A 27,833-nucleotide genomic window follows, 5' to 3' on the forward strand; every position below is an offset into this window, starting at 1 on the left:
AACCTTGACTTAGCAAACTGTAAGGTTACATATTTAGTAACTTTCAAGTTTCCATGACTATGTGAAGGACCACCATGGCAGTTTCCTTCAGAACTAGTGGGGTTTTTTCATGTGTTTGTTTCCATGCTGTGACTTTAACTTGTGACTGTGATGTTGACCTTTGAAAACCTATAAAATCTCCTCACAAAATCATGCCATCCTCTGGCCATTCTTGCCAACCAAAGTGGCCAAGTTGTCCTGATGGTCCTCCACTTAGTTGCAGAACCAAGGTTACATTGTCACCTTCTTGGACTGTGGACAACGTTCACAAACAATCAATTTTTGCTCTTCTAAAGGTAAATCCCAATTAGCTGAACTACTTTCTCGTGTTTTCACTAAAACCCAGGCCAAGGACTGATGAAATCGACCAATGAATGGTGAAACAGTTTGAGATGCAGCATTCCCAGTTTCCCTACTCGAATTGCCACCACCTGCATCCCAGCCAAAATTTCATGATTCACATCTAATTAACTTTGTCTTCTGTGAAGAAGTCTCTCATGGCAAGCAATTCATGTCTTATACCAATGAAATTAAAAGAATGGAAAGATGACGTGAAAGTGGAGGAGCCTACTATGTTCTACAGCAATTGGTATGTGGAAACATGCATATTTTTGGTCACAAAACAATCATGTTTGTTCACAATTTGCATCATATCTGGTATGTGTAGTATATGACAGTAGTCTTTAAAAAAGATTTCTCAGACCTGGAATGGAACAGATTCCTTTTTTAATTTTAAAAGACAATGTCAAAGGAGAGAATACTGGTTGTACTCTGCTATTCATTCACTACATTCTCCCTTTCAGCATTCATTGACATGGGAGTGGTTGAATACTTCATAGACTCCAATAATGCTCATCAGCTCAACATTCCCATGCAACCCTTGAAAAATGGATCTGTGTTCTGTGTTGAAGCACTGGGTGGTAAACTGGTCAGCGAGGGAGTCATCACTCAGCAAATAAGGACCCTCTGCATAGATAAAAGGACCATGCATAGTGAAGTGGCCTCCCTCCTCATCACAGAAACTTCCATCATCCCCATTGTACTAGGGTTGCCATGGCTACAAACACACAATCCAAGAATCTCCCGGTCTGGACAAGAAACCACAGCCTGGTCTGGCCACAACACATGCATTTCACACCGTGTTATAACCATTTCAACATCTGTTGAAAGCCTCGAAATGGAGGTGTCAGTTAACATCAAAGCCTGTTATGAGGGGTTTTGGGAGGTATTCAGTAAGGCCAAAGCATGTGCTCTGCTCCTCACAGACCTTATCACTGTGCCATTAAATTGTTCTCTGATACCACCCCTCCAATGTCACAGGTTTATCCCTTGTCCCACTCTGAAAGCAAAACTATGGAAGACTACATCACCAGAGCACTGTAACAAGGATCAGGCCATCCATTTGTTATAGCAAATGTAGATGACATCCACATATATTCCAACTCTCTACAGAACCACATACAATATGTAAAGCAAGGATTGCAAGCTAATAAGTTGTTCATCAAAGGAGAAAGAGTGTCCTTCTTAGGATCAGTAGAGATGGGATTGTCATGGATGCTGTAAAAGTCTGTACTGTCATAGAGTGGCCAACACCTCAGAATATAAAGGATCTGCGATGCTTTTTAGGGTTCACCAATTTATACAGGTATTTTATTCAGAAGTTTTGTTCCATAGCTGTGCCCATTACATCACTACTAAAATGTCGATTTAAGGAAATAAGTTTAAAACCCTCAGGCCAACCAAGCCTTTGCCATGCTGAAAAAAATCCCATTACTGCCCCAATTCTAAAATATCCTAACTCAAACCCATCCTATATAGGCAAAGCAGGTGCCACAGAGGAAAGGGTAGGGACTTTTCCATGTCAAGGCTTCCTAGTCAAGATGCACCCCACTGCATTTTATTCTAAAATATATGCAGACAGAGAGGTACTATGGCACTGTCAGCCAAACATTGTTGGCCATCAAGCTGGCATTAGAAGAGCAGCGCCATTAGTTAGAGGGGGCTAGACATCCATTCAGTGTATTTACTGATCATAAAACATTTAATCAGCAAAACACCTCATGCCTCACCAAGCCAGATAGGCAATATTGTTCTCCCTTTTCAAGTTCATGACCCAGAACCAATAAACATCATAATCCCTGAATCCTCCTACACAGCTAGCCTTAACAGGGACATTGATGAACAGATCTCTAAGTAACCAACCAGTGTCAACTTTGTGCCCCTCTGAGAAGACTTAAGATCCCCCTGCCTACAGATATGCCCTCGTTACATGGACTCAGACTTCCCTAGTCACTGGAAACCCCAGGATAACAAAGACCCATCACCTCCTCAGTGCAAAGTACTGGTTGGATTTCAATTTTAAAGGACATTCTGAAGTTCATCAAATCATGTTCATGGAATCTGTGCCCAAGTCAAGCCATAAACCCACAGGCAAGCTACTCCCACTTTCTATTCCTCAGTGCCGTTTTGGTGGCAACCATTTTTGTGGTTATAGATAGATTTACTTTAAGATTTTTTCTCCCAGCTCTACTCACAGAATTTGAGATGGGTAGTATGCTATTTCAGAATGTGGCCTGGTATTTTGGAACAGGAAAATTTCTGCATAGCTTGTTTCTGATAAAGGACCCCAATTCACATCACAAGTATGGCAATCATTCATGGAGAAGCGGGGAGTCTCATTCAGTCTCGGGTCAGGTTATCACCCTCAAGCTAATGGGTAAGTAAAATGGCAGGCTAATCAAGAAATAGATTTCCAAGATTTCCAAGAACTTCACAAATGACCTGAAGCATGAGCATGCTTTCTCCCATGGGCTGAATATGCCCAGAATTCCCTTTGACAGTACACCATGCAGCTCATACCCTTTTAATGTGTACTAGGCTATCAACCACCACTATTCCCCTGAACTGCCATACCAACTGATGCACTGGCAGTAGACGAGTGATTTTCATATCAGCCTGGGAGGGAGTCCACATATGCTTAAAACAATCAGTCCTACAGGACTAGGAATTCACCAGATACCGCTCTGAGACATACATATGAACGAGGGGACCATCGATGCATTAATGAGATAACAGATGAAATTATGAAACTAGTTATGTTTGTACATCTGTGTCAACAGCTCCCACCCTGTTATATACCATCACAAACAATAGGTCATGTCTGCGTCCTGCCCAGATGGTCCCTTAACATAAGGCTGGAGAACCACATTTAACCAATAAAAAAATTAATAATAATAATAAATAAATAAACTATCAACACCATTTAAAAGCATAGTTAGAGCCAGCTAATTAAACATTTAACATTTCCTTGAAATTTAAGTCTACATTGATTAACAGTTAATAACTTCCACATTCTGTATATAACACTACACCATATGATAGTAAAATTGTTTATACTCACCATTCATACATTTTTCTTCTATAATTTTTGCTTTTGCAAAGGTGTTTATCAGATATTTAAACTTTAATTTCCTGACTAGCTCAGAATAAATTGCCTTTTAGACACAGTGCTGAAAAACATTTCTGACCCATGGTTGTTGTCAGCTCCTCTATCTGTTTTGTATAGGGAAAAACGTCTTTTCTCATTTCTCCTTGCCGTTTGACACAGATGATTTCAGAAAAAGCCTTTTTTGCAACAAAGGCATTGTGAAATTGGGATGTCACTGGCTGTCTGTAATCTGTAGCTTGAAAAAAAAAAGATTTACAGGGTCTTTTCTTTCTCCTCTCTGACAAAGGCCCCGAACTGAAGCAGCTCATCTGTGAAGAACTTGTTTAGATCCTATGGATATTAAGCTAAGAGCCCATCTGCTTGTTTGTTGATATCTAGTGTATCATTACGGTCTATAACAAAGCACATGAAAGAGCCCATTTACGGCTCTGTGTGCACCCAGGCATCTGTTCAGACCCAAGAGTAAGCCGTCAGTAATAACAGTGTATATCTCAAATTTGTATGTGTCGCTCTGTGAGCACAACTTTCTAAAAACTCAGCATCAGCCTTTTTTCCTTTTGTGAACATATCTCATTCCAGAAAAAGCAAGGGCAGGTGCTTCCAACTCTGAAGACTGTCTTCGCAATGACGCTTCATGGAATTGCAGTGATTCAGAAACTGATCGATCCATGGGCCTGTTCTGTAGGATGCTGTTTGTAGCTCCAAATTTATTAAAGTTTTTAAAGTTTGAAACAAAGTCTGGCTGCTTTGCGCTGAGTGTCCTCCTTGTCATCATTGTCTAATGCCATCATCTCAAAATGCTCATCATCTATCATTTCACAAAGATTATCACTAAGTACTTCTTGGCATGACCATCTAGCGGTTGAGAGGGTTGAGTCAGACTAATGGCACTGCTTTTGAATATCTTATTCAATCGGTGAGCGGTGGACAAAGAGCAAAGTGTGTAAAGTGTTTGCCATAAAAGAAGAAGCTGGCTTGCCTCTGTACAGCTGTTGAAGGTTGCATTTGCACTCACCAAATTTAGTGAATGCACTGTGCAGGAGATGGACAAAATGATTCTTGGCATCATAAGCCTGATCAGCATAGTATTCATTTCATGTTTAGTATTTCACTCCTGCATCCAAATGATAATTAAATTAGTGCAGGAGGGAAGAGTTTCTGTCAGGCAGCATCTTAGGTTATATGGTTAAGGAACTTGATACAGCTGGTCATTCTTTTTGTTGTTATTCCAGAAACTAAACATTGCATGATATTGTGGCATAGATGAATATGAAGTTACATGACCCATACCAAGTAAACTGTTGAGAGAGTCCTCCAAAGCATTCATCTTTTTATGAATTGCTAGGTCACTACAATGAGCAGCAGCAATCAAAACCTTTTTTTTCCAATGCAAAAAGGGCAACATCTGCTTGCAAAATTACTGATGTGTCTATCCATATTGAACTAAAATTATCAGAAGACTGGTCTGTAATTTTCTTAGGGGAAAGGCAGAAAAATGCAGACATGACCGATCCAAAAAAAAAAAAAAAAAGATAATAGAAGAGCATGTGCAAATGATGGAAATACTCCAGGTTATGTAAATTTAATCCTGTCTGAATAGGGATATAGAGTGCTTACAGCCAATTTAATGTTCTTGATATATTCGATGCATTGACGTAAAACTGTTCATGGCAATTATTGATCTCAAAGTCAGAAGCGCTGAACATTTTCAGTACAGTAATGTCAGACTAGAGCCTATGTGTTTAGTACAGGATTGAGGCCAGTACAATGTTCCAGTTCTCTCACAAATCAGAAAAAGCAAGTAAACTTTGACCTGATGACACAAGTCAGGGGTAAATAACCGATACGTTGCAGGCTGTAGTTCAGATCATTTTTTTGGTTTCCTGATCCTCTACATCAATGAATTTCTTATAAATAGTCAGGACCAAACAGGAATCCTTTCCATATGCATATTCATATGTTCTATCAAAAATCAAAATACACGATTAATTCTATAATGACTAACTAATTGCCTTTATGTGGACACCCAAAAATTTCATTGCCTCTGCATAAGGTTAAACCCAGCATGCTTCAGTGCCTCTTTCCAGTACTGGGCTTTAGACAGCATCTGTCTGCCTTGGGATGCATCATTAGTGCCCATGTGTTGTAAATGACTAGCTAATGCTAGTGTACATTTGCAATGCTTATCACTCTCATGCTTTGTCATTCTGTCATTCGTTCTGCCAGTTTGAGAAAAATGTCACACACATGTTTAATTTGTTCTTTTGGTTGATCTGTTTTGAGTATGCATTTTCAGCAAGAGTTGATAAGAACAGTGTGCAGAGGTTCACCAAAACTAGGCAGTTGAAGGAAAAAGACCAGGCAGCTGTCCAGTAAAATGTAAAGTTACTGAGATCACACTTTTCCCATTCTGATATTTGATGTGAACATTAACTTGTCCTACACCTCCATGATTTCATGCATTGCAAATAAATATGAACTTTACCAAAATATACTTGGAAACACTGGGGAGGAAAAACCTGGAGGTTAAAATGCCTGCACTGTCCTCAATCTCAGCTTCATCACTCAAGTACCTAATTGATCTCAATTTTTTTTTTTTTTTTTCTAACAAATTTAGTTAGTTGTGTTTCCCAAAAGTTAAACAAACTAGTAGCCTAAGTCTGGTAAGCTTTCTAAAAAAACAAAAAAAACAAAAAAAAACAATAGTGTGCCTCCTATTTGTATCTGTTTAGAACACATTATCTGTTTATTTGCATAATGTATTCGTATTCAGACACACATCCCTAGTGTGTCGCCTTCAAAGAAATTGGTGCATAACAGTCCTGCTTTGTTTTTTTGACAGTTGTTTTTTGTGGTTGATGTCTGATTAAAGATTCACTTTCCGAAGTGAGTCACAGCGAAGTATGCCTACTTCACCTACTTCACTGCTCTGCGTGGAATGTGTGGAGCTAATGCCTGCATTTCAAATTATTGATTTAAAAAAGAAAAAACAGGGTCCATTCCTTTCCCTGATAGCAAATGAATAATGTCCCAATGCTGGCCAACATTTCAACATTTCATCTCATCCACATACTGCCATGACAGCAATAAATAGCAATGAACTCATTCATGTCTGGCTGCCAGAACATAGACATAACTCAACTATGATAAGTTAATATCCCAGGGATGATATAGAGCAGAGCGTACAGTGAAGGCCACTTTTGGCCCAAAATGTTGTTCAAGCATGCCTAAACTCAACCATATTGTGTATGCAATTTTTTTTTTTTGCTATCTGGGTACAATTACCACAGTGTTAATACAGAACCGATTAGCATCCATGGGTGACCCATATCATTGCAATATAATTTAGTTCAATGTATGTTTATTCTCAGAAAACAGATTCCTCTCATATTCGTACTTCTACACATTCATTCTCCTGAGACACGTCTCTATTTGAGCACACAGAGGAGCGAATTGATAATGCCATATTGGCATTCTCTCTGGTTGCACACACAGCCTGTAATAGCACATGCATTTCACTAACCTAATTCACAGTTCACCATAATCACACTGAGCGCTGATCCCCGGCAAAAGCAGCGTGCGCTATGATTAACACTTGACTCTGTAATGCTGCTACTGTAATGAGTCACCTGTCAAGCGTAGAAGGCTTGCTTTTACATTAGTCACTCAACACGTTTTGGAAGATATAATCCAAAATTTCTAATTTTGCTGAATTTCACCAGCATTCTCCCAAACTCTCATAGTGAGGTCTGTCACTGTGGGCATGTCTCAGTGGGCCATTCCCCCTAATTACACTGCTACACTCCATTTAGAAAGCTGTTGGCCTGTTATTTTTCTATAGACTAAATAATTTTTCTATTCTACATAAAAATAAACTATCCAATCGTTCACCTTCTGTAATCGCTTTATGCTGGTCAAGGTCATGGTGGATCCAAAGGCAATCCTGGGAACACTGGGCACAAGGTGGGAGAATTCACCTTGTCCATGGGACACCAGTCCATCGCAGGGTACCATGCACACACATACTGACATGCTTATTCATACCTATGGGCACGTTAGCATAGCACAGTCTGCCTACATGCATGCTTTTAGACAGTAGGAGGAAACTGGAGAACCTGGAGAACACCCATGCAAACACAGGAAGAACATGCAGAAGAACTCCACACAGACAGTAACTCAAGCTCAGGACTGAGGTGGCAAAATAAAAAATAATAAAATATGCTTGATATTATTATTTTTGGCAATATTTTTTACTCAAGAATTGTATTACAGAATCTTAGCGTTTTCAAAGCAATGTCACTTCTTTTGGCCAAAAGAAGTTCTACCAGGTTCTGATCCATAATCCTGCTTGTGATATGGTCTCATGAAGGTTCGGTTGGCAGATGAGCTCATCAGTGTCACTCTTCAGTGCTTCAGTGCCGTGTGGGATTGATAGATATGTTAGCACCACACGTTGCATAACACTTAAAGTAACTCCTAACAAAAAGGCTAGGGATGAAACACAGATGTAGGATTCAAACTGGAGAAGAGAGGTATGATTTATACAACGGTTGTTAAAACAGCAGAACGAGACTCTTCTGAACATATTGTTCTTTCTGGGATGAAAGCAGTGTTTGTGACACAAATGCATTATATAGATATGATGACCTTTAGACAAAGGCCACTTTCAAGGCAGATCGATTCTTGGGTGTGAATTGCTTTCACGTTCCACATGAATAGACCAAGGCCTATTCTTCAGTACTGTGTAATTTTCCATTCTGGCTTGCACAAGAAAAAAAATGAAGTCTGAAAAAAAAAGTTTGAAATCAATTTAATTTACTATATGCCAAAATAAACAATATAAACACTGAAAGTGATGTATCTTTACCTGAAGGCTTACCTTAAAAAGACAACTGCAAATTATACTAAATCATATATACACTGTATATACACTGTATATATGATTTAACACCAGGAAAAAATTTCTTTAGAGTTTTCTGCTCTTTATAGCGCTGTTGTAGTTGTTTTTTTTTTTTTTTTTTTCTGTGAAATGGTTACAAGATAGAATTTGGAGTAAAGAATTAAGGTTGCAGCATAGATGGAGGTTTTTCAAATCTTTTGTACAGTATTGTAGTATAAGTAAGTAATTAATTAAGTAAGAAAGTTTTATTTATAAAGCATCAATACAGTTACATAAAAAAAACAATAGATGCCCAAAGATAAGCTGTACATAAGAATAAAATTGAGATTAAAAATACAGACAGGGCACAATAATTAATAAATAGTGGCTTAGTGGTTTGCACTGTTGCCTCGTACCTCCAGTGTTGGTGGTTTGAATCCTGCCTCTGCCCTGCGTGCGTGGAGTTTACATGTTCTCCCCATGCTTCCGGGGTTTCCTCTGGGTACTCCGGTTTCCTCCCCCACTTCAAAGACATGCATTGTACATAGGCTGACTGGCATTTCCAAATTGTCTGTAGTGTGTGAATGTGTGTGTGTGTGTGTAATTGTGCCCTGTGATGGGCTGTCCCCTGCCTTGAGCCCCGAGTTCCCTGGGATAGGCTCCAGGCTCCGCTGCAACCCTGTGTAGGTTAAGAGGTACAGAAAATAGATGGAATATAAAGGAAAAATTCAAAAGGCACGTGTGACGAGATACGTTTTTAGTTTTGATTTTAAAGTGGTAACTGATAAGGCACTCCTGATATCTAGGGGTAGGCTGCCATATAAATGTTATATACTATAATTGTTAACATTTTTTAAAAATTATCATGCAAATAATTTCACAAACAATGCATCCATTATGAAAACATCTGATAGAGAAATTTTAAAAAATATCCAGGGGTAACCGCATAGTACAACTATAATGGTTCCAGCTGGAAGTCTTGTGAGTAGGAAACTGAAATGATTCTCACATGAATATAAACATTAATGATAAAAAGCCAAACCAGACCCCCCCAAAAAAACGTTGTTACTGTACGAGACTTTTGTAGCTACATTTTCATGTCATTTATATATTTGTGAATGAAGTTATGACCTAAACCTTATGTACGCTTAATACCTTGTCAACCAGATAGTTACTGCAAGCTGCAGACTTTTTCCTGAATTAAAAACAAAAGATTCATGCAGTCTGGCTAACCTGTGGTTTGTTAGCAACAAGCATAGCTATCTAGTTTGATCCAAATTTCTTTTCTAACATACAGCAAGTGTTTGGGATCAAAAGTCATATTTGCTTGTAGAAATCACTCTGGAATTGTATGAGTGCTACATTATAACTACATTTACAATATCTCCAGACGCCCTTATTAGAGTGACTTACATTTATCTCATTTTTTATACATCTGAGCAGAGGGTTAAGGGTCTTGCTCAAGGGTCCAGCAGTGGCAGCTTGGAGGTCCTGGGATTTGAACTCATGACCTGCTGATCGGTAGTCCACTGAGCTACCACTGCCCCTGGCAGAAAGGAATTTATCCCACTGGAAACTAGAAACAGAATCCATTTGCAACCATTATATTCTTATATATTCTATTTGCTTTAATGTAGCCAATCTGATTCCCCTCAAGCAACAAGCAACAAGCCAAGAATGGCATTTAACTGTTTTCTCAGTGTACTTGTGATTTGTCAGTTTGGCCAAAAAAAAAAAAACATTAGTCATATTCTTGTTATGTTGGAGGCCGAGATATTTTAATGCCAAGGACCGTGAGATTCATCCCACCAGCCCAAGCAATTTATTCATTCACCACTTCCTCTGTGCCACCAACACCATGTCCAATCACTTCAGAAAGAGTGTGAACTAATTACCATAATTCATGAGAAACAAGGCTTTTGATTACTCCACTAGGCTTATGTAACTGCCTCCACTCCACATTTTAATATTGAACTCATTCATTTTTTCCCCCCCAGAACTGTATCTTTAGTTTATTGCAGGATGTATCTTTGATTTAATGTAGCATTATCTTTCATATCTTTCAAGACTGAAGTAGATACATTTATCTCATAATGAAAATTATGGTGGAAAAGGAATAATCTAAAGCTTTCGAAGCTATGATTGTCTTGTACCAAGTGGTTTGAAGAGATGAAACAAAATTGATATGACTTCGTCATACTGTATATTTTGTCCTACATGAAATCTCATCAGTTCAAGGAAACCAGCTGTTCAGCAATCTGAAATGCAGTTATGGAGAAGTGGAATTTTAAACGAGACAGGTTGAGGGTCAGAATATTCAGTGAGCGTCTCTAGAACATTCCACAGTCTCCACAGGTGTTACACCAAGCATTAGCTAAAACTCACCCAGCCAATGGGTCATCATTCTGCAGCATTTCGAACAGCTGCAGAGAAACTGAGGGAAGAGATTAAAAAAAATTAACTTGCATCTAAAATTATTCAAGTATACAAATAAGGGTGTGACGGTGTATCAAATATGGCAGTTTACCATGATAAGGAAATGGTATGCACAAGACGTTTATTAACAACATGCTACATGAATTTAAGTGCAACCTAATATGTTTGAAAGAAAAAAATAATAAAAAAGGAGATACCTGCCTTTTTACAGAATAAATATACCAGGTAAAAATAAAAAAGCAGTACAGTACTGTGCAAAAGTCTTAGGCACAAGTAAAGAAATGCTGTGAAGCAAAGATTTTCTACATAAACAAAATCTACTATAACGAGCAGTAAACTGCAAGTCAATATTTGGTGTGAAAACACTTTGCCTCTAAGAATACATCAGTAGTCTCAGGTACACTTCACACAGTTTTATAAGGAAATTGACTGGTAAGTTTTTCTAAGCATCTTGGAGAATCTGCCACGGTTCTTCTGGAGGCTACACCTGGCACACATACTTCTGTTTTGGCAGGTTAAACCTGACAGCCTTCGTTATGTTTGTGTGTGTGTGTGTGTGTGAAAAATGGGCTGTTAAGTAATATTACTTTCTTAACTGACGTACAAACATTTTTGTGCTTTTTTTTTTCTTACTGATGCAATATTGTAGACAAAATTGGTATTAAAAAAGAAAAAGGTGCCGAAGACTTTTGTACAGTACTGTATTTCTACACTGTTCTGATAAACTACTAAAGACTAATTGTGATACATGCAACTGAATATCTTCATTATTAAATCACATGATGTAGTGATATTGATTATACAGTTATTACACCACGATGTTTTCATACTTTTACACACCCAATTCAGAGGATTGAATTCCAAACATGATTCCAGTTTAATCAATTTAATAACTGAACCATTTCGGGAGAGTGATGCACTCCATCCAATCTGACTGAGCAGGAGACGTTGTGCAAAGAGAAATGGGAGAATATCCTCCGAATCCAGGTGTGCCAAATTTTTTTGCAAAGGTGTTACAACATTTATAAAACTTTATGAAAACTGTTTGATCCTGTTTTAAATCTCTATTTAGATTAAGGTTGTAATGTCACAAAATGAGGAATAACTGAGAGGGTCAGAATACTTTCTGAATGTACTGAAGGTTAAAGCCAGGTAACAAATTTGTAAATACTTTTAGAGAAAAGTTCGCTGGGTTTTATAAGCGGGATAAAATCCAATCATCTGCAGTGGATTATTGACTTGAACGACTCAGTTTTACTTGCTGAGCAATAATCAAATAAAAGACCATAAACTCTAATGTAATAAGAAACAAAAACAGAAGCACACTGTGCGTTTCTTATCAACCACAAGCACACTGTGGTGTGTTCAAACTGTTACCATGGCATTTAAATCCCTTTTAGATGATTGAGTGGAAAAAAGCTTTATAAATATTCATGAGTTATCTGATTAATCAGGATGCCTGTTGTGGCCTCGAGAGTAGAGTTTTGGCTCAGTTAAAACCTTGAAATTACACCAATTTCTGTGAAAATGAATGAGAAATAGAAGAAAATGTGAATTGCACCATCAGTCAGGTCTGGAAATGCATTGAAAGAGCAAAGGAAGTCATCTCAGAGTGTTTTTCCCCATAACTCATTCTGCCCTTAGATTACTGAATGCGCTCGGTAAGCCAACATAATATAAATTCAAACACTTCTCTGTTGTAACAGTTGGAACTCTAGGTTTGACTTTTATGCAACTTTATATATACAGAACAGCTTCAGTAATGTCTCTCAGAAGACCAAACAGCATATTAACACCAGAAGAAACATCTTCTATTAAAAATTTTGAGCCTCTGAAAATTTTGAGAAAAGCGTGCTAAGTATTCCACTGAAACACGTTATTATCTCAGGTAGTCATATGTAAGTACTCATAAAGCAAATAAAAAGATGTTTATACAAGCAATTGTGCCTTTAAAATGATAAGCAAAAAGACAGTTAAAGATGCTGTTTACACCTGGTTGTTTCCTGCATCATCAGTATTAGGATTATATCCGGATGGAGATTATCCAAGTAAAAAACAGGAGTGTAAATGCGTCTGAGATTCATTTGAAACAGATGTACTGTAAAGCTGATTGCACAACACACTTGAGGTGGTCTGAGACACACTTTAGCCACTTTATACAAGTGTAAATGCATTTGTCTATCTGTCTGTCCAAGCCATCCTACACATACCCTTAAGGGATATTATAAAAGTGTAATTCCAAAGCCATAATAATGCCATTTTCTCTTAAAGCACATAACAGGGGAAAACATTTGTACTGATTACCATATGATCAGTTTGTACATTAATTCAATGTGATGCTCAAGCCTCGTCCTTCACTGCATCATCTATTTGCTACAACTACACCATCTATGACTATGATTATGCTTAAAATGATTTTTAAAACAGGGGTTTTTACATCCATAAATGTTGTTTAAGGACACTACTTTTCTAAGTATGGTAAAAGGAGAGTGCCTTTCTACCAGTTCCTAAGGAAGATTCCTTACTTATTACTTGGTAATTTCTATGCACTGGTCTCCCTAAAGGATATAAATATAGTATAAAGTATGAAAGGCATTTAGATGGTGCTGTGTGCAAATACCTTTTGTATGTTTTGCAAAAACTGGAGATGTTGGTGATGTACAGTGCTGTGCAAAAGTCTTAGGCACCCTATTTTTTTTTAGTACAAACTTTGTTATAGATTTTTATTTTATGACTTCTACATTATTGATTCAGTACAAAAAACATTTTAGATTCCAAACATTAGTTTTCCAGCACAAAATTAAATGTTACAGAAAAATGTTTGTATGTCAGTAAAGAGAGCAGCATATTACATAAGAGACACTTTTCAGACAGAAAACATAATGAAGGCTGCTGGGTTTCGCTGCAAAAATAAGAAGCAAGTGCAACAAAGTCTCCAGAAGAACTGTGGCTGGTTCTGCAAGATGCTCAGTAAAATTTACAGCTCATTTCCTTATAAAACTGCACACACTGTACCTGAGACTACTATTTTTTTATTTTTTTTTTTAAATGCGAAGGATCGTCACACCAAATATTGACTTTGTTTCATTTATTACTGTTTACTGCTCTTTACAGTATTTTTATTTAATGTAGAAACATTTAATTTCATTATTTTTGAAGGCATCTTTGCTCTACAGCATTTCTTTGCATGTGCCTAAGACTTTTACACAGTACTGTATAATACATACAATAAACGTCATATAAAGAGAAGAAAGAAGAAAAAAAAACAGAAAATCATTTGTTTCCAGCAATAACAAATTTTCTATCACTATTAGACTGTGTCTGAAGAAGAAACAGGCATAAACAAAGCAGATGTATCAATCTCAATGTTTTTTATTTGATATTTCCATTACGGCATGGATAATTACTCAAAGGAGATCCAGCGCCAGCTTCGCTTCTGATTATTAAAAATCTCCACTTCGTATTTAATTTTGTATATGGACAAATTTTTTACCCATTAGACAATTATAGATATTAGTCTGACATGACACTGAGACCTGCGTGTTCATAACATCAGTGCGGTCGTGTTGATTGAGAACATGTTGACTGATGTGATTAGTAATGGCTTTTATATGACTGATTAAACACCAAGGTTTTGTGGTTGTTCCTTTGATCAGAGTGCTCTGGTGTCCAGATAAGGAGCAAGTCTACGTCTCTCTTCATTGTATCCCAATAAAATGATCTTGGTATTATCTTTTTTTAGCTGCAGGACATTTTGGCAGATCCAGTTATTAATATGTTTAATGCAATGACATAATGAGTCAATGGCACCATAGACATTAGGTGAAAGAGCTATATTAATCAGAATATCATCTGGAGATCTGTGGTAAAATATTCCATAATCTTGTAAGATCTGGAAGGGGAAGTGTGTATAATTTTAATAAACGCAAGCCCAAGAACCGTACCCTGGGGAATAGCAGTTGTCTACGATTTGTGCTCGGTTTCACATTTCTCAATATCTACAAAATAGCCTCCACCCAGTAAGGATTTTAAGATAAATAGCGTCAAAGGCCACAGAGAGATTACAGTAGTCGTAGAATAGATGTTCTACCATTATGCGTATTTAAACAGATGTCATGAAGAATCTTTATAAGAGTAGTCTCAGTGCTATGGTTGGGCCAGAATCCTTAAAAAGTTATTAAAAATATATAATTGGTCAGTTGATTGACTACTAGTTTCTCTATTATTTTTCTGATGAAAGGTAAATTTGAAATGGATCTGTACTTATTTAGCAGTTGCATCCAAGGTTGTTTTTTTCCCCCACAACTGCAGTTTTCAGTGAGCTAGGAAAAATGCCCCATATGAGTGAGATATTTACTATTTGCAGTATGATTGTTAAAATTATGTTTTAAAAAGTTAGGTGAGACTATAGGTAGATTTAAAGTGCTTCACAGTTTCTATTTGAATTTCCTAGCACTAAACTGTGACATTCAAACCAGGCCATGTCTATGAAGTGATGTTAAGGAGTTAAGGACACATCTTATATTATTGGTTTTATTATTTTAAAAAAAGGATGCAAATTCATTGCATTTCTCAGCTGGTCCAGTTAACACAGAGGGATTAGTTAATGTTATTGTTAATGATGCTAGTGAAAATAGATCGTCTAGCTTCACAACTTAGCAAAATGTAAACACAAAGCCTATTTTTATAGGTATATAGACGGTGGTTCCATACTTCCATGACCTGGTTTTAACTTTAACTGATGCAATCACATCCGTAACACTGATCATTTTTGAGTTGAATTTATCCAGTAGAGTGTCAACATATTCAGATGGTTTGCATGGTAGGGTAGACATTTTGTTCAAAATTAGCACTTTTCCTCTTGGAGCTGTCAGTGTGTACTTTAAAATCACCAGCAATGAATTTAATTTCGGAGCCTAGTTAATTAAAATTAAAACAGTACCACCATTTCATTCATTTAATGAGGTTTAAGCTAAAAGCATAAAATGAAGTCTGTGAGCAACAATAAAATCTGTCTGCCACAGATCTGATATTGAGAAGCGCCAGCTACTGCAAGGTTGCTCCCAGGACTGTGATTCACATTTTAAATACCACAGATTTCTGATAAACAGTTTTACCCTGAGGTACAAATTTAACAAATTTACCCCATTTACCCCATCAGTGCAGGACTAAACTAAATCTACAATCCCTATTGGCACCAGCTTGTATTTTGGAGCATTCATGAGTATTATTACTACTGTAACAGGGACCCTATAAAAGTTTCCATAAAGCTGGTCAGCGAGCAGCGCTTCATTCATGGCAGATTGATGTATACGAGTCCTGGTCAGTGTGGTGTGGTGGTTCAGCATGACACCATGTGGTAACTATGCACCAGTGCAGCTTGTGTTTTTCATTATTTAAACTTAATATTATACTAATGCTCAGGAGAGCACAGCACTTGGATATAGGGAGGTAGTTATAACCACAATTACAGGTCAGATGTACTTACCGATACTCTTAATGAGGAGAACATTATCATCTATTGAATATGAGAATTTTTGTAAAACAGCTGCAGTCAGACCTGATTCCCCAACTCGCATGTCTGTTTGGTCTTTTCCTTCAGCCTTAACACTTCATTAGTAACGTAACTATAGAAAATCAGCTGAGGTTAAAAAAAAATATATCCATCCACCTAAATATAGTCAGCTGTTTGCTTATTACTTACATTACTTGCTTAATGGCATCAGTCTACATTTATACTTTTGGAAATTTTTACACTTTGATTGTAACATTTACTTGCATGTCTAAATGTCACCATTTTTTTCCACAAGGTCTGCAAAGATAAGATTGTGAAACGCAAACAATCAGTAAGCATATCAACAGAAATGTTGTTGTTTGTTCAATAGCAGCATTCTAAAATCTGACCCCATGCTTGAATTAGCTCTTGACTGTGGAAACAAGAAGTCTTTGTTGGTTTGGGAAAGTAGTGCAAACAGTGAAGCCTTTTTTTTCTTTTTCAAAGAACAAGCCATTAATTCTGTTGAGAAAGACTTTGTTCATTATATAAACCATCAATGTGAATCCCACTGCAACAGGCTGGCAATGATTCGCTCTAAAGACACACCACAGAGTGGACAAATGGCTCTCAGCACTAATCATCACTCTAACTCTGGACCCAAATCTGTTACGGACTTAATGAAATCGTTATGAAAATGAAGCACAATGGATGACATTAGCATGACATGAGTCAGTATTAGCATAAGCAATAAAGTCCCTAAAGAGCTCCAATTTGTGCTGAATTGTTAAATTTGTGCCAGTGAAAACCAATGGAACCCATGCACCACTTTTAATATACAATATATACATTTAAACACAAATGAAGTTTTAACCAAATCAAGTTCCTGCATTAGAATGAAATGAAAAACACAAGCATGTGAAACTCATATATTATTTATTCCATTTAAATATTTTCCTCTTATACATTTTTTTTTATCTTAAATAATACAAATGCGCTGTGCTAGGACTAATTTCCAAGAATGCCCAGTACTTCCATGCTGCATTGAAATATATATCTGTATACACACATACACCCACACACTCACATCACCGAAGGAGCAAAGCGCTTGGTGAGTTTTGTACATCTTAGAATTAACCTCCCACTTCCTCTAGGACCGTTTTGGAACACAACTCTCTACTTTTTCATCCAGAACTTTCTACTAAAGCAATGACAATTCACAATGCTGAAGGAAGAGCAAAAATACTCAGTACTTGCTATGTAAGACTTTTAAATAATGTTTACAATGCTGCAACGTAATGAAAAAAAAAAATTACTCATTTTCTATGAAAAGCCTGTGTATCAGTGTATGCTGTAATGACGCTGGATCATATAAAATGACTGATTTCTAACGGTTTTACATATTATAGTGCTGTGATGTACTTTAAGCCAAATTGTTCTTGCATGGACACTCAATACCATGTCATGACTTTGTTCACTACATGCTAATCCTCGTGGTCATTACATGAAGGGCAAGTGAGCAAAATGTCGAAAGAATGTACAACCGCACCTTGTATACATCATTAATCTCTAGTGTTCGCATACAGAGTATATTTCTTTATCAATTTTTATATCTGCAGTCATTGCAAACTATTAGTCTCATCTCCATACAGTCATGTTTGGATATGAAAAGCTGTTTTAAGTTTTTTTTTATTCATAATTTTAAATGAACACTAGTACCTTCTTAGCTAACCGTAAAAAGTAAAATATTGTAATAAACACTATCAAGAAAATGTGGTTGTAATGCAGCTGAAAACAAGACACCAGAACCAAGATTTAGAAAGCGCTGTATGGACTGAGGGGACTGTATACACACTATACAAAGACTTCATTCAATGACCCCTTCATCTCTACTAGCACTATAAACTTATATTCCAAACCAACAGTATCTGTCAGTTGTGCTACCTACAACAAGACATTTTATTGTCCAATTGCTGTTTCTCTAAATAATAATTAAAAAAAAAAAAAAAAAAAAAAGCATTTCTCACTACAAAGAAATGGTAGATGAAAAACTGAAAGGAAGTGATATGCATTCTTTCATGCTGTACATTTTGGCCAATACTGTCAAACATGGGTATCTTATGCACTGACTGGTGTCATCTGCATACTAAACTAGTACAGAAATCACATTTCTAGCTATCACAACAATACACGTGTGACTGATATACACTCAGGTTTTTTTTAATAGTAAGAGGAATGGATAGTTAATGAAAAACTTGGTGTACATTAGCACTGAAGCACATTTGTGTTATGAATGAAACCATAACAAGTATATGCTTGTTCACCGCATCAAGGCCTTACATGAGAAGGAAAAAGGCATGGTTTTTTTTTTTTTTTTTTTTGGAAAACTGTTACTCTCAGTTCCAGCTGCCTTATACTCTGCATTGATTTTCAGATACGTGTTTCACCTACGCGGAGTGGAGTGAATTAGCTCAAAAAGTCTTAGCAGCCTTTTCCTAACAGCAGGAAATCACGCTTTGTCAAACTTTTGTTGTTACTTGATTCAGTAGAAGAAAAGACAGTCTTACATCATGCTTTCCTCTTCACAAAAATGGAAGGGCTTATTCCAGTTCAGTGGTCCAATGCACCCAGGTGATAGTGCTGCCTGGAAAATGTTGCAGCTTGTATTTTTCTGGCCTTTCTATTCTTCCTGAATTGACCTTGAGGTCAATTTTTTCCCTTTTTCTTTTCTATCTCAGCAGGAGAGAGTGAGGGTCACTATAGTGCAATGAGACTCATAAGGAATGGCTTTTTTTTAGCACAAACTGCTGCATGATACAAACCAAGCTGGGTAAAGGAAGCAAAAGAGCCATGAATGGGAGGATGAAAACCTCCTGTTGATTCTTTTCATAGCAGACTACCTATTACTATTAAAGGCACAAAAAGACCATATGAAATAGCTTTTTTCATACTGATCTCATATATGAAACAAGCGTATCTAAAGGTAACGCTGGGGGAAAACCAATGGCACCTATTGAAAGCAGAAGTGTGTGTGCAAGGCAATACTTTTCTATTCACACGCTTGGAAATGGAACAGATAACCACCCTCGGTTTGTAGAATTGGAGACATTAATTCTCTCTGTTCTGTATTTACACATACAACAAATACACAGTATTTTTCCTCCATTTAAAGTCAGTAGCAGGTGAAAGTTTCAGACTGAATCAAACTCCTGATTCGCTGAATGATAGATTAGTGCAAACTTATGATGGCCAGAGGGAGGGGGCTCATATGTAGCGGCGCCGTGTGAAAGCTTTGGTTTGCTGGGAAGGCAGGATGTGAGGAGGGGAGGCGGAACACTCACTTTCTAAGGTGTAAGGCAAGTCCTCACGAGCTATAGTAGGATGAGAGTTCATTAAAGAAATCTCTAATTGGTCAATCTAGAGTAAAATTAGCCAACTGCTAGATGAGGAACTCTGGGGTATTTGGTCCACCAGAATACATCTATGGTCCTGCATGGTATGACAAATTGGTGTATGATTGGTTAAGAGTTGATTTGGGGAAGAGCAAGTACTCTTGGTCTTGTCTACTTAACTAGGGAACTCATTTTTAATTGCTTTAAAAATAAATATTTCCACCATATATCTATAAATAAATAACTCTACAGCCAATATGGGCACATTTATAGTCTAATTCATAATTTAAGGTACCCCTAATGTACCTACAACTTTGATATTTTTTCTTCCACACACAAATCCAGCGAGTATAAAATAGAACTATCGACAAGCCAAATAAATATATATAAGCAATTTCATGGAGTTACAGATCACATATTGGCCATCAGATCTGTCCCAAGTTGTGCTAAATCACCAAACTAAATATGTTTTAGCTTGTACAAGTATGGAGTCTGGAAAGAGCAGCCTAACTTTTGACAGTCCTGTGGCCTTTCAGGAATTCCTTTGAATAGGATATTGATTGTGTCTTCACCTTATGGACTCTGTTTTTCAGTGTATGGCTCCACGATAGCAAACATTTTTACTACTACCGCTACTGCAGATTCTTCAGAAGGCGGCCATAGCGGAAGTCGTAAACATGGCGACAGACAAACACCAGGTCAGGGTCGATGTCAGCGGGCACACTGCGATGAGCTGGAATGGTGTAGTTGCGAGCCGGAGGGACCAGGGGGGCACTTTTGGGACGACCCTCCTCGCGACGCTTCACCAAGGCACAAAATCTAAGGCAAGCGAGATACACAAATAAATAGGGAGCAACTAGGCATTACATCTGTCTCACTATTGAAGTTACAGACACAGGACTTACCTGCAATATTGTGCTAATGTCAAGACGTAGCACTTATCCTCAATGCACGCAACACTGTTCTCGTCCTGATGCCGGGATGCAAAAATCTCGTTCTGAAATCCAACAGCACAGACACAAAGCTTTGATACTCAAATATTCACTACATCAACGAGAGCAGACAATCAGTGCAGAGCACACAGGTGTCCAATTTCAAAAGCACTCAAAGAGCAATGCAAGTCGGCTGTGTTTTTTCCCCTTAGCCACAGTCTCCAGGGCTTACTGAGTGCAGAAATGTTGTGCTGCCTACTGCCTCTTTGAAACTCCTAATCAAGGCAAGTCAAATGTTTACACTGCTTTCTCATGAAGAACCTCACCAAAGACAGATAAAGGCAACTCACCTCACAGTGCATGCTGGGATTGCGGCCCCCCTGAGTGTGCTCTGGACGGTAATACCAAAACAGGCTCATCATCAGCTCCCCTGTGGAGAGTCGTATCACTTTTTAGTTTATCAGCGCGGTGCAGCAGTCACTATAAATGACCCAGCAGACAATTAATAAGAGTTTTCCTGTTTTGCAAAAGAGTGCTGCTTCCACCATAAATCACATTATGTTTTTTTTTTTGCTGCATTGGCTGTCAAAATAAGTTAACTTCACAGTACTTTCCACAATTTACATAAACGAATGGGTGTGAATGTAGCTGTCGCTGTAGCGTTATGGAATTTTAGACGAAATCTACAAAGACAACAGTGATTTGTCATAAATGTATTGGAGACTAGCTAACCTTTTGATAGACAACAGCCAATATAAATGCTTAAATAGGCTAAAGTCTACTAAGTAATACCAGTCTTAATTTCCAGAAACAATGAAACATCAGTACCTCTTCCCCATGATCTCATTCTCCTCCTCTGAGTCTTACCAATGCAGCATCTTCCCACACAATACCTTGTCAGAGCAACATGGATCATTTCTCTGCTACACTGTAATTACCAGAAACTGCTCCCCTAATTTTATATGCTTTCACCTGTTAGGCTTCTAGACGCAGGGCTGTAATCATCCCATTGAGTTGAGGTGAGGTGCTACTCAGCTACTGCGATGGATTATTGCAGCAGTGGAGCATTTGTAGGGGTAGGAATCTTCGCTTGTCTCACGTGATTATAATTCAGGGGCTTATGATTTGATTATAAATAGATTCTCAATGCATCTCAATTATTGTTTTCTACAGTAATCAATGAGGTGATTTAACTCATTTTATCTGCGGCAAAGGACATCCATGAATCGCTGGTTACTGCCATTTGACCTGCATTTCTCATCAAATTCATTACTTATGAGCTTATGTGTTGCGGTGCAGTGCCGGTATGGTCTATGAAAAACTGCTGGAATGGGATATTGTACCTGGGCTCCAAGGTGTGTAGGAGAAAACAAAAGCCATGGTTTTCCATGAGCGAGTAAGGGTACAGATCCTTAGCTAGTGCCACAGATTTAGTTATCTTTTTTGCCCTATAACAGTTGAGTGCCATCTTGTATATGAGTGCCTATTCAAGGGTTCCCTGGTTAGCCACAAGTTTTTCCTATTAACGATGCTCCAGATGGAAGCAGCTGATTTTATTTCTCATATCGGTTTTGTTTCCAAAGTATTTCATCTTGGAAGAGGTAACACATTTTGCAAATTACCAAGGTCTCATCAACGCCTTTTTTACAATCTGCCTCACAAAACCCAAAGTGTACCCAAATGTCAGCTTTTAAAAAAAGAAGTTGCTGGTTCAAGTTGCCACAAATGTTCCTTACTACTTGCCTTCTCCAATGACCTCTCTTCCTCTTTCGCATTTTGAATGTAAATACGACTTCTAGATGCTGCACAGTATTATGTCTATGCATCTACGTAGCTTCTAGAATTGGCCCGATAATAAAAGAAAAAGTTTTAAAAACACAATAAAAAAAAAAAAAAGTTGAGAATCATGTTTTCAACATGATTTCAAGAAAGCATTGCATTTCCCCCATCCCTAAGCATTTGTGCATTGAGTCCTTCAGAGCTAGTGGAGTTTTTCTCTTTGCTTATTTCCTTGAAGACTAATAGTAACATTATCGCCTCATGGCTGTGACATCATGAATGCAGTTTGTTCTGCCAGGCCCCAATAGAGCTGGATGACAGACAGGATCAATGCCCAGATTGTTTGGGATCTGAACATCTGCGACAGGCACTTACAGAGCCCTGTATAATGCCAGTATAGCCTGAGAGACGTGCCCTTCGCAGGCTATGAAAATACTGCTCTCTATTCATCACCTTCCTCTGGTGCTGCACGGCTGAGGTGAGGAGTGAAGCAAACAGCAGATATGACTGCAAAGCCTGCTAGGAAGAAAGTGATAAACACCTTAGCCAGGTTTTAGGCAGAAGACTCCAGTGAGCAGTCTCATTAAAAGAGGACAGACTGCCTTTAATGCGTTGGAATGAAGATGCGAGAAACCGACAGCGAGCATGGGTCAGATGCAAGATCTGTTTTTGGTGAACAAACATGATTGGTTTGTAACCACTGATATTGCAGTGGTTCGATGTGTTATCATTACAAAATAACTGTATTAAAATTTTATATTTTATACATTATTGTCTTGGGTCAGTACTGTCTCGTGAAGCCTACATCGAGATACATCTCGTATAGTGGCTTTAGTGTATCGTCTCATGCCTACTATCAACCTATCTGCAGATGACAATGTGCCCGGGCCTGCCCATGCCAATTAACGGCTCTCAAGCACTTTGTGGAAGTGACTGACAGCTTATTTATGTGCTTTGAGGAGCATCACTCTATAAAGACAAGTTTGTTCATTGGGTAATGGGAGTGATTGTGCAAGCATACCTAGATGCAAGTCTTCAATTAACTGCCACTCAAAGCTCGATTGCTACCACCCAAACACCAGGAAGAGAAGGTGTCACTTGCAGACATTTGCAGCAACATGGAATTCACCATCTATCACTGCCAGATTTTTCAGACTGAATGTTGCTTCCTCGCAGCCCTGTGCTTTATGGTGAGTTTGCGTGATCCTCACCCTCAGTAGAGTACATTATCAAGATTTATCCGCAATCCACTTATCCACAGTATAATAACACTGAGTGAGTCTCTCTTCTCAGTCTCCAAAGTATGGTAATAGCACTTTATATGAGTGCTGTCTGTTATTGTCTTTCAAGGCCCTTGTAAAAACTTAAATAGAGATATAGCCTCCACTAGTTCTGAAGGAAACTAGAACAAGAGGAAATAGAACAGAAGGTTACATTTGTAAATGTGGTTCTACAACTGAATAGAAGACAGCCAGGGCATCCTGGGTCATTCAGGTTGATAATAAGAGCCAGAGGACGAGCATGATGTAGCACAGGCCTTTTACAGGCTACACTGCTACACTACTACATTGCTATTACTACTCGGCAAGTAAACCAGCAAAACAGGAAAACTCCTCTAGTCCCAAATGAAACCACAGAACTTCTGCACTCAATCACAGAACCATCACTACAAAGGTACACTTTTTTTTTAATCATATGCAGTACCTAGTCTCCAAAAAACAAAAATATATGTAGAATGTACAAAGAAGAGCATTTCTGCAACTCATTCACCAGCATTATATGATTAACGGCTGCTTTGCTGGGACAAATTTGTTGGTTTTTAAAATCAGACTGATCCAATCTGTCATTTGATGAACAGAATATAATGCAATATGCAGCCTCACTGTCAAGGTATACAAAGAATATTACATGTGAAAGCAGCAGGGTGTTAGAAGAGTAATTCTTAAATGCAGACGTAATGAATCTTGGTGTACCTGACTCAGGGTCCTCCCAGAAGGCAGACACTTTAGCCACATAGGGGAGGGATTTCTTCCGGGGGCCAGAACGCAGCAGCACAGTGTCTCGCACCCTGATTACTTCTCCGTCTCTCTGCACTCCTTCATAGCACCTGCGCAGTGCTGGCGACTCCTCACCCTGCAGGTCATCACCACAGATAAGTAATAAATACTCACACACAAACACTGCTTTACTGATACTGTGCTCCAAAAACATCATGCTATCAGCTATAAATATATGACACAAATATGTTTTGTTTCGTGTCACATAGTCAATGGCAAGAACTTGAATGTATATGAAAATGCATGTTATGTTCTTTTCCGTTCAGGTTATTTTCATTTTTATCTTTAAAGAGCTGTTCATATAATTTTTCTGTTTCTCCAAAAACTCATGCAATCTCATATCATAAATACATGCATACCTATTAAATCATTATCTTGTCTAAAGTAATAGATAGTCATGTAATGATTGGCATTGCATTTATCTACATAAATGATTTTTTTTTCTTACTCTGAGGAAAGAAAACAAGCACACAGAACATTCTATCAGTACATCAAATCTGGTTTCCATTCATTTTCCAGGAAATTCTACGTTTGAGCAAACATTCTGTTTAGACCAACTGACTAAATCCAGTTAGACCAGTAGACATTCTCTGAATTACTCTGTTAGTTTAATTCAAAAGTTGCTAACTTTAATAATAAATGAGCGAGGTCACACCATGTATAACATTCAAAGGTTTTAACCTTATGCATTATTGAAATGTTATTGTAGTCTTCCAAACCTTGTTTGAAAAAAACATTTTCTATATAGAATAATAAATTGCTTACCAATAGAACATGGCACAGTAGTTCCCTCACATCAATAAATTTAGCTTCTATGAATATGTAAACAGAAAATATCCCCAACCCTATAAGTACCGTAACTCTGAGTTTCACGTTAAACCTGTTACATGTTCAAGAGTAATCAGCTCTCTCTTTTCTTAAAGGTATATAGCAAAACAATTTATGCACTTTTAGCAGTCCTAAACTAAAATAAAAACATAAAAACAAAGGTTTAAAGTCATTTTTTAAAAGGTGAACAGAAACTGGGCCTCATTTATTCATTTTTAGTAAAGTTGTCTGTAAACGTTTGCATGAGCCAAACTGAACTAAAAATCGTTGCTGGATTTACAAAAGTTTCGGAATTGCTGATTTTCTTCGTATTCACATACGTATGTTGATAAATGGCAATCGCCCGTAGATTACTGGGTGAATGCATTGTATAGCTGATATGCATTTATTGACACCCACAAACTCCATAAAAGGCAAAGCTCACACAGCAGCAAGATGACCACTAAACAGCCAAAGAAAGAAGAATTTCTTAGAGGCAGAAGTGGATGTACTTTTTACTCACATCTACGGAGATAAAAAATTATTTAGCAGTGTAACCAGCGGAGTCACAGCCCCTAAAAAGGCCAAAATACGTGGAGAAACCAAGAGTCCGATGATCATCGATGCTGTTTTGCAAAAGCAGGACACTATGTCTAGAGCAGTGGAGGACACTGCAGCAAGTCTTAAGAGACATTAGTTCAAGTTTAAAGCAAATATGCCAATCACTGCCAAATGGGAACAGGTGAAAATAAAGCTTGCTGTGTAAAATAAATGGATGGCTGAATTTCTCCCATTTATGCCAGAACCCTTTGCTTTACAGACGCATGGTGAGGTGCTGACAGGCGGTAACCACTAGGGTCTTCATTTAGGGATGGAGGAGGAATGCACACTGATGTATTCAGGAAAACGCCGAATGATGGCATGTAGTACACTAGGCAGTAATGGCTCATTGTAGGTTGTGACATACAAGATCGGTCACTTCTCCATGCTAAGATCTTTCAGTTGGCCAAATTAGTTTCCTCCTAATTGAAGTCATATTTGTTTTAAAATGGATTTGGGTTCATTAGTTAGTTTTCTTATGCTTAAATTTATGCACACACACACACACACACACACACACACACACAAGTAGGAATGTTTTTTCCGAGTTTATGGAATTTTAATGAACACCAAATTTCTTGTGTAAATGCTCAAACAAACGATTTATGAACAAATCCATTCGTATCCAGCTTGATAAATGAGGCATAATGTGTTTCACTTTTGTGAAAACTTCCTCTCTCCTCACCTTTGAGTTTTCTTTCTTACTGACTCTAAATGTTATACTAACACAACAAGCTCTAATATTCATACACATATTGATCTTATATTTCTGAGAGACTCACAAGGAATAATTATATAATAATATTATTATAATTTATTTGAATTTAACTCAATAAATTCACTTATATTTCACAACTTACTCACTCATGCTATTTAATAAATCATTTTAAGGATTTCAGCCTTGGTCCTATTTTTGGATAGTTACACCACACTGATTTTTTTTTTAAATTTAACACAAGGAATAAATATTTTAAATCAAAATTCTCTCAAATTTTAAAGATGGCCTTTAAAGGGAATTCGAGTCCTTTTCTGGTAGTTTATGGTCTTTAGGTTATGCCTTTTGTGTACTTTAGGTTAGAATGTAATGGAAGAAGACACAAAAACAAAGATCATGTCTTTCTCTCACACACACACACACACACACACACACACACACACACCCCTCCACGGCCTCAGCAGTGCAATTCTCTCCACCACCTCCTCCACCAGCCATTTTCTAGTCATGACAGAAGAGAACTTGAGTACGCACCACTATGAATACCTCCTTTTCAGCGGCTGTGCCCACAGGCAGCCAGCCGTTGGTGGCCCGCCGCCGACTGATCTTGGCCTGTTTGGTGCTTTGACTGCCGTGGCTGGCTCCCAGCTGGCCCTCCTTCACATGGGGGCAGACAGCTGTGTCCCGTATCGCAGAGCGCGAGCTGCTGGGTGGCTTGGCACTCTGAGGGCACTCTCGGCCTACGTGTAACTGGACCTGAGGACGCCCAGTGTCCGGCAGAGGAGACTGCAGGTGGGGCATGGGCTGGGCAGCAGCAGGCACACTGGGGATGGGGCAGACAGACAGGGGCAAGGTGGGGGGCATGGAAATAGAGGGGCTGTGCTTGTCCAGTGGGTAGGGGTAGTCCTCTGTAAGAACAGGGAAGTGAAAGCTTGAGGTTAGTGTGAAACAACCTAATTACAGATTCATGAGAGTATAAAAAAATGCAGTAATGTAGACATAACTAATGCTGTGTATTTACATAGAGAAATGTGGGAACACTGTGATTGTTAGTAATTTGGGCATTTCCTGCAATTATGTAAAATTTTAAAAAGGGCCTCTTTGAAAAAATTGCTTTAAAATGCAGCAATAATTTAACTGGAAAAAAAAATCTGGCCTGCATGAATGTATAATGTATTAATGTGTTATTGTATTAAGAGGTTAACAAATTGCTGGAATAAAAAGCTACACTATCTGTCTTGAAATCCTGGGTGCT

General features: G+C 38.0%; 1 protein-coding gene across 5 annotated transcripts in view; it reads right to left on the minus strand.

The window, feature by feature from the left end:
* Window positions 1-17,215: 17,215 nt before the first annotated feature.
* The window catches only part of bahd1 (bromo adjacent homology domain containing 1), a 42,879-nt gene continuing 32,261 nt past the window's right edge, over window positions 17,216-27,833 (minus strand). For all 5 annotated transcript variants that reach the window (XM_026934039.3, XM_026934038.3, XM_053237714.1 and 2 more), the window contains exons 3-7: window positions 27,113-27,486; window positions 24,373-24,532; window positions 20,971-21,050; window positions 20,594-20,685; window positions 17,216-20,507 (exon numbers count right to left, since the gene is read on the minus strand). In XM_026934039.3, coding sequence (XP_026789840.3) covers window positions 20,321-20,507; window positions 20,594-20,685; window positions 20,971-21,050; window positions 24,373-24,532; window positions 27,113-27,486 — 893 coding nt within the window. In that variant the 3' untranslated portion in view covers window positions 17,216-20,320. The remainder of the gene's footprint in view (window positions 20,508-20,593; window positions 20,686-20,970; window positions 21,051-24,372; window positions 24,533-27,112; window positions 27,487-27,833) is intronic.

This window comes from Pangasianodon hypophthalmus, chromosome 10 (assembly GCF_027358585.1).
Source record: "Pangasianodon hypophthalmus isolate fPanHyp1 chromosome 10, fPanHyp1.pri, whole genome shotgun sequence".
Taxonomy (NCBI): domain Eukaryota; kingdom Metazoa; phylum Chordata; class Actinopteri; order Siluriformes; family Pangasiidae; genus Pangasianodon; species Pangasianodon hypophthalmus.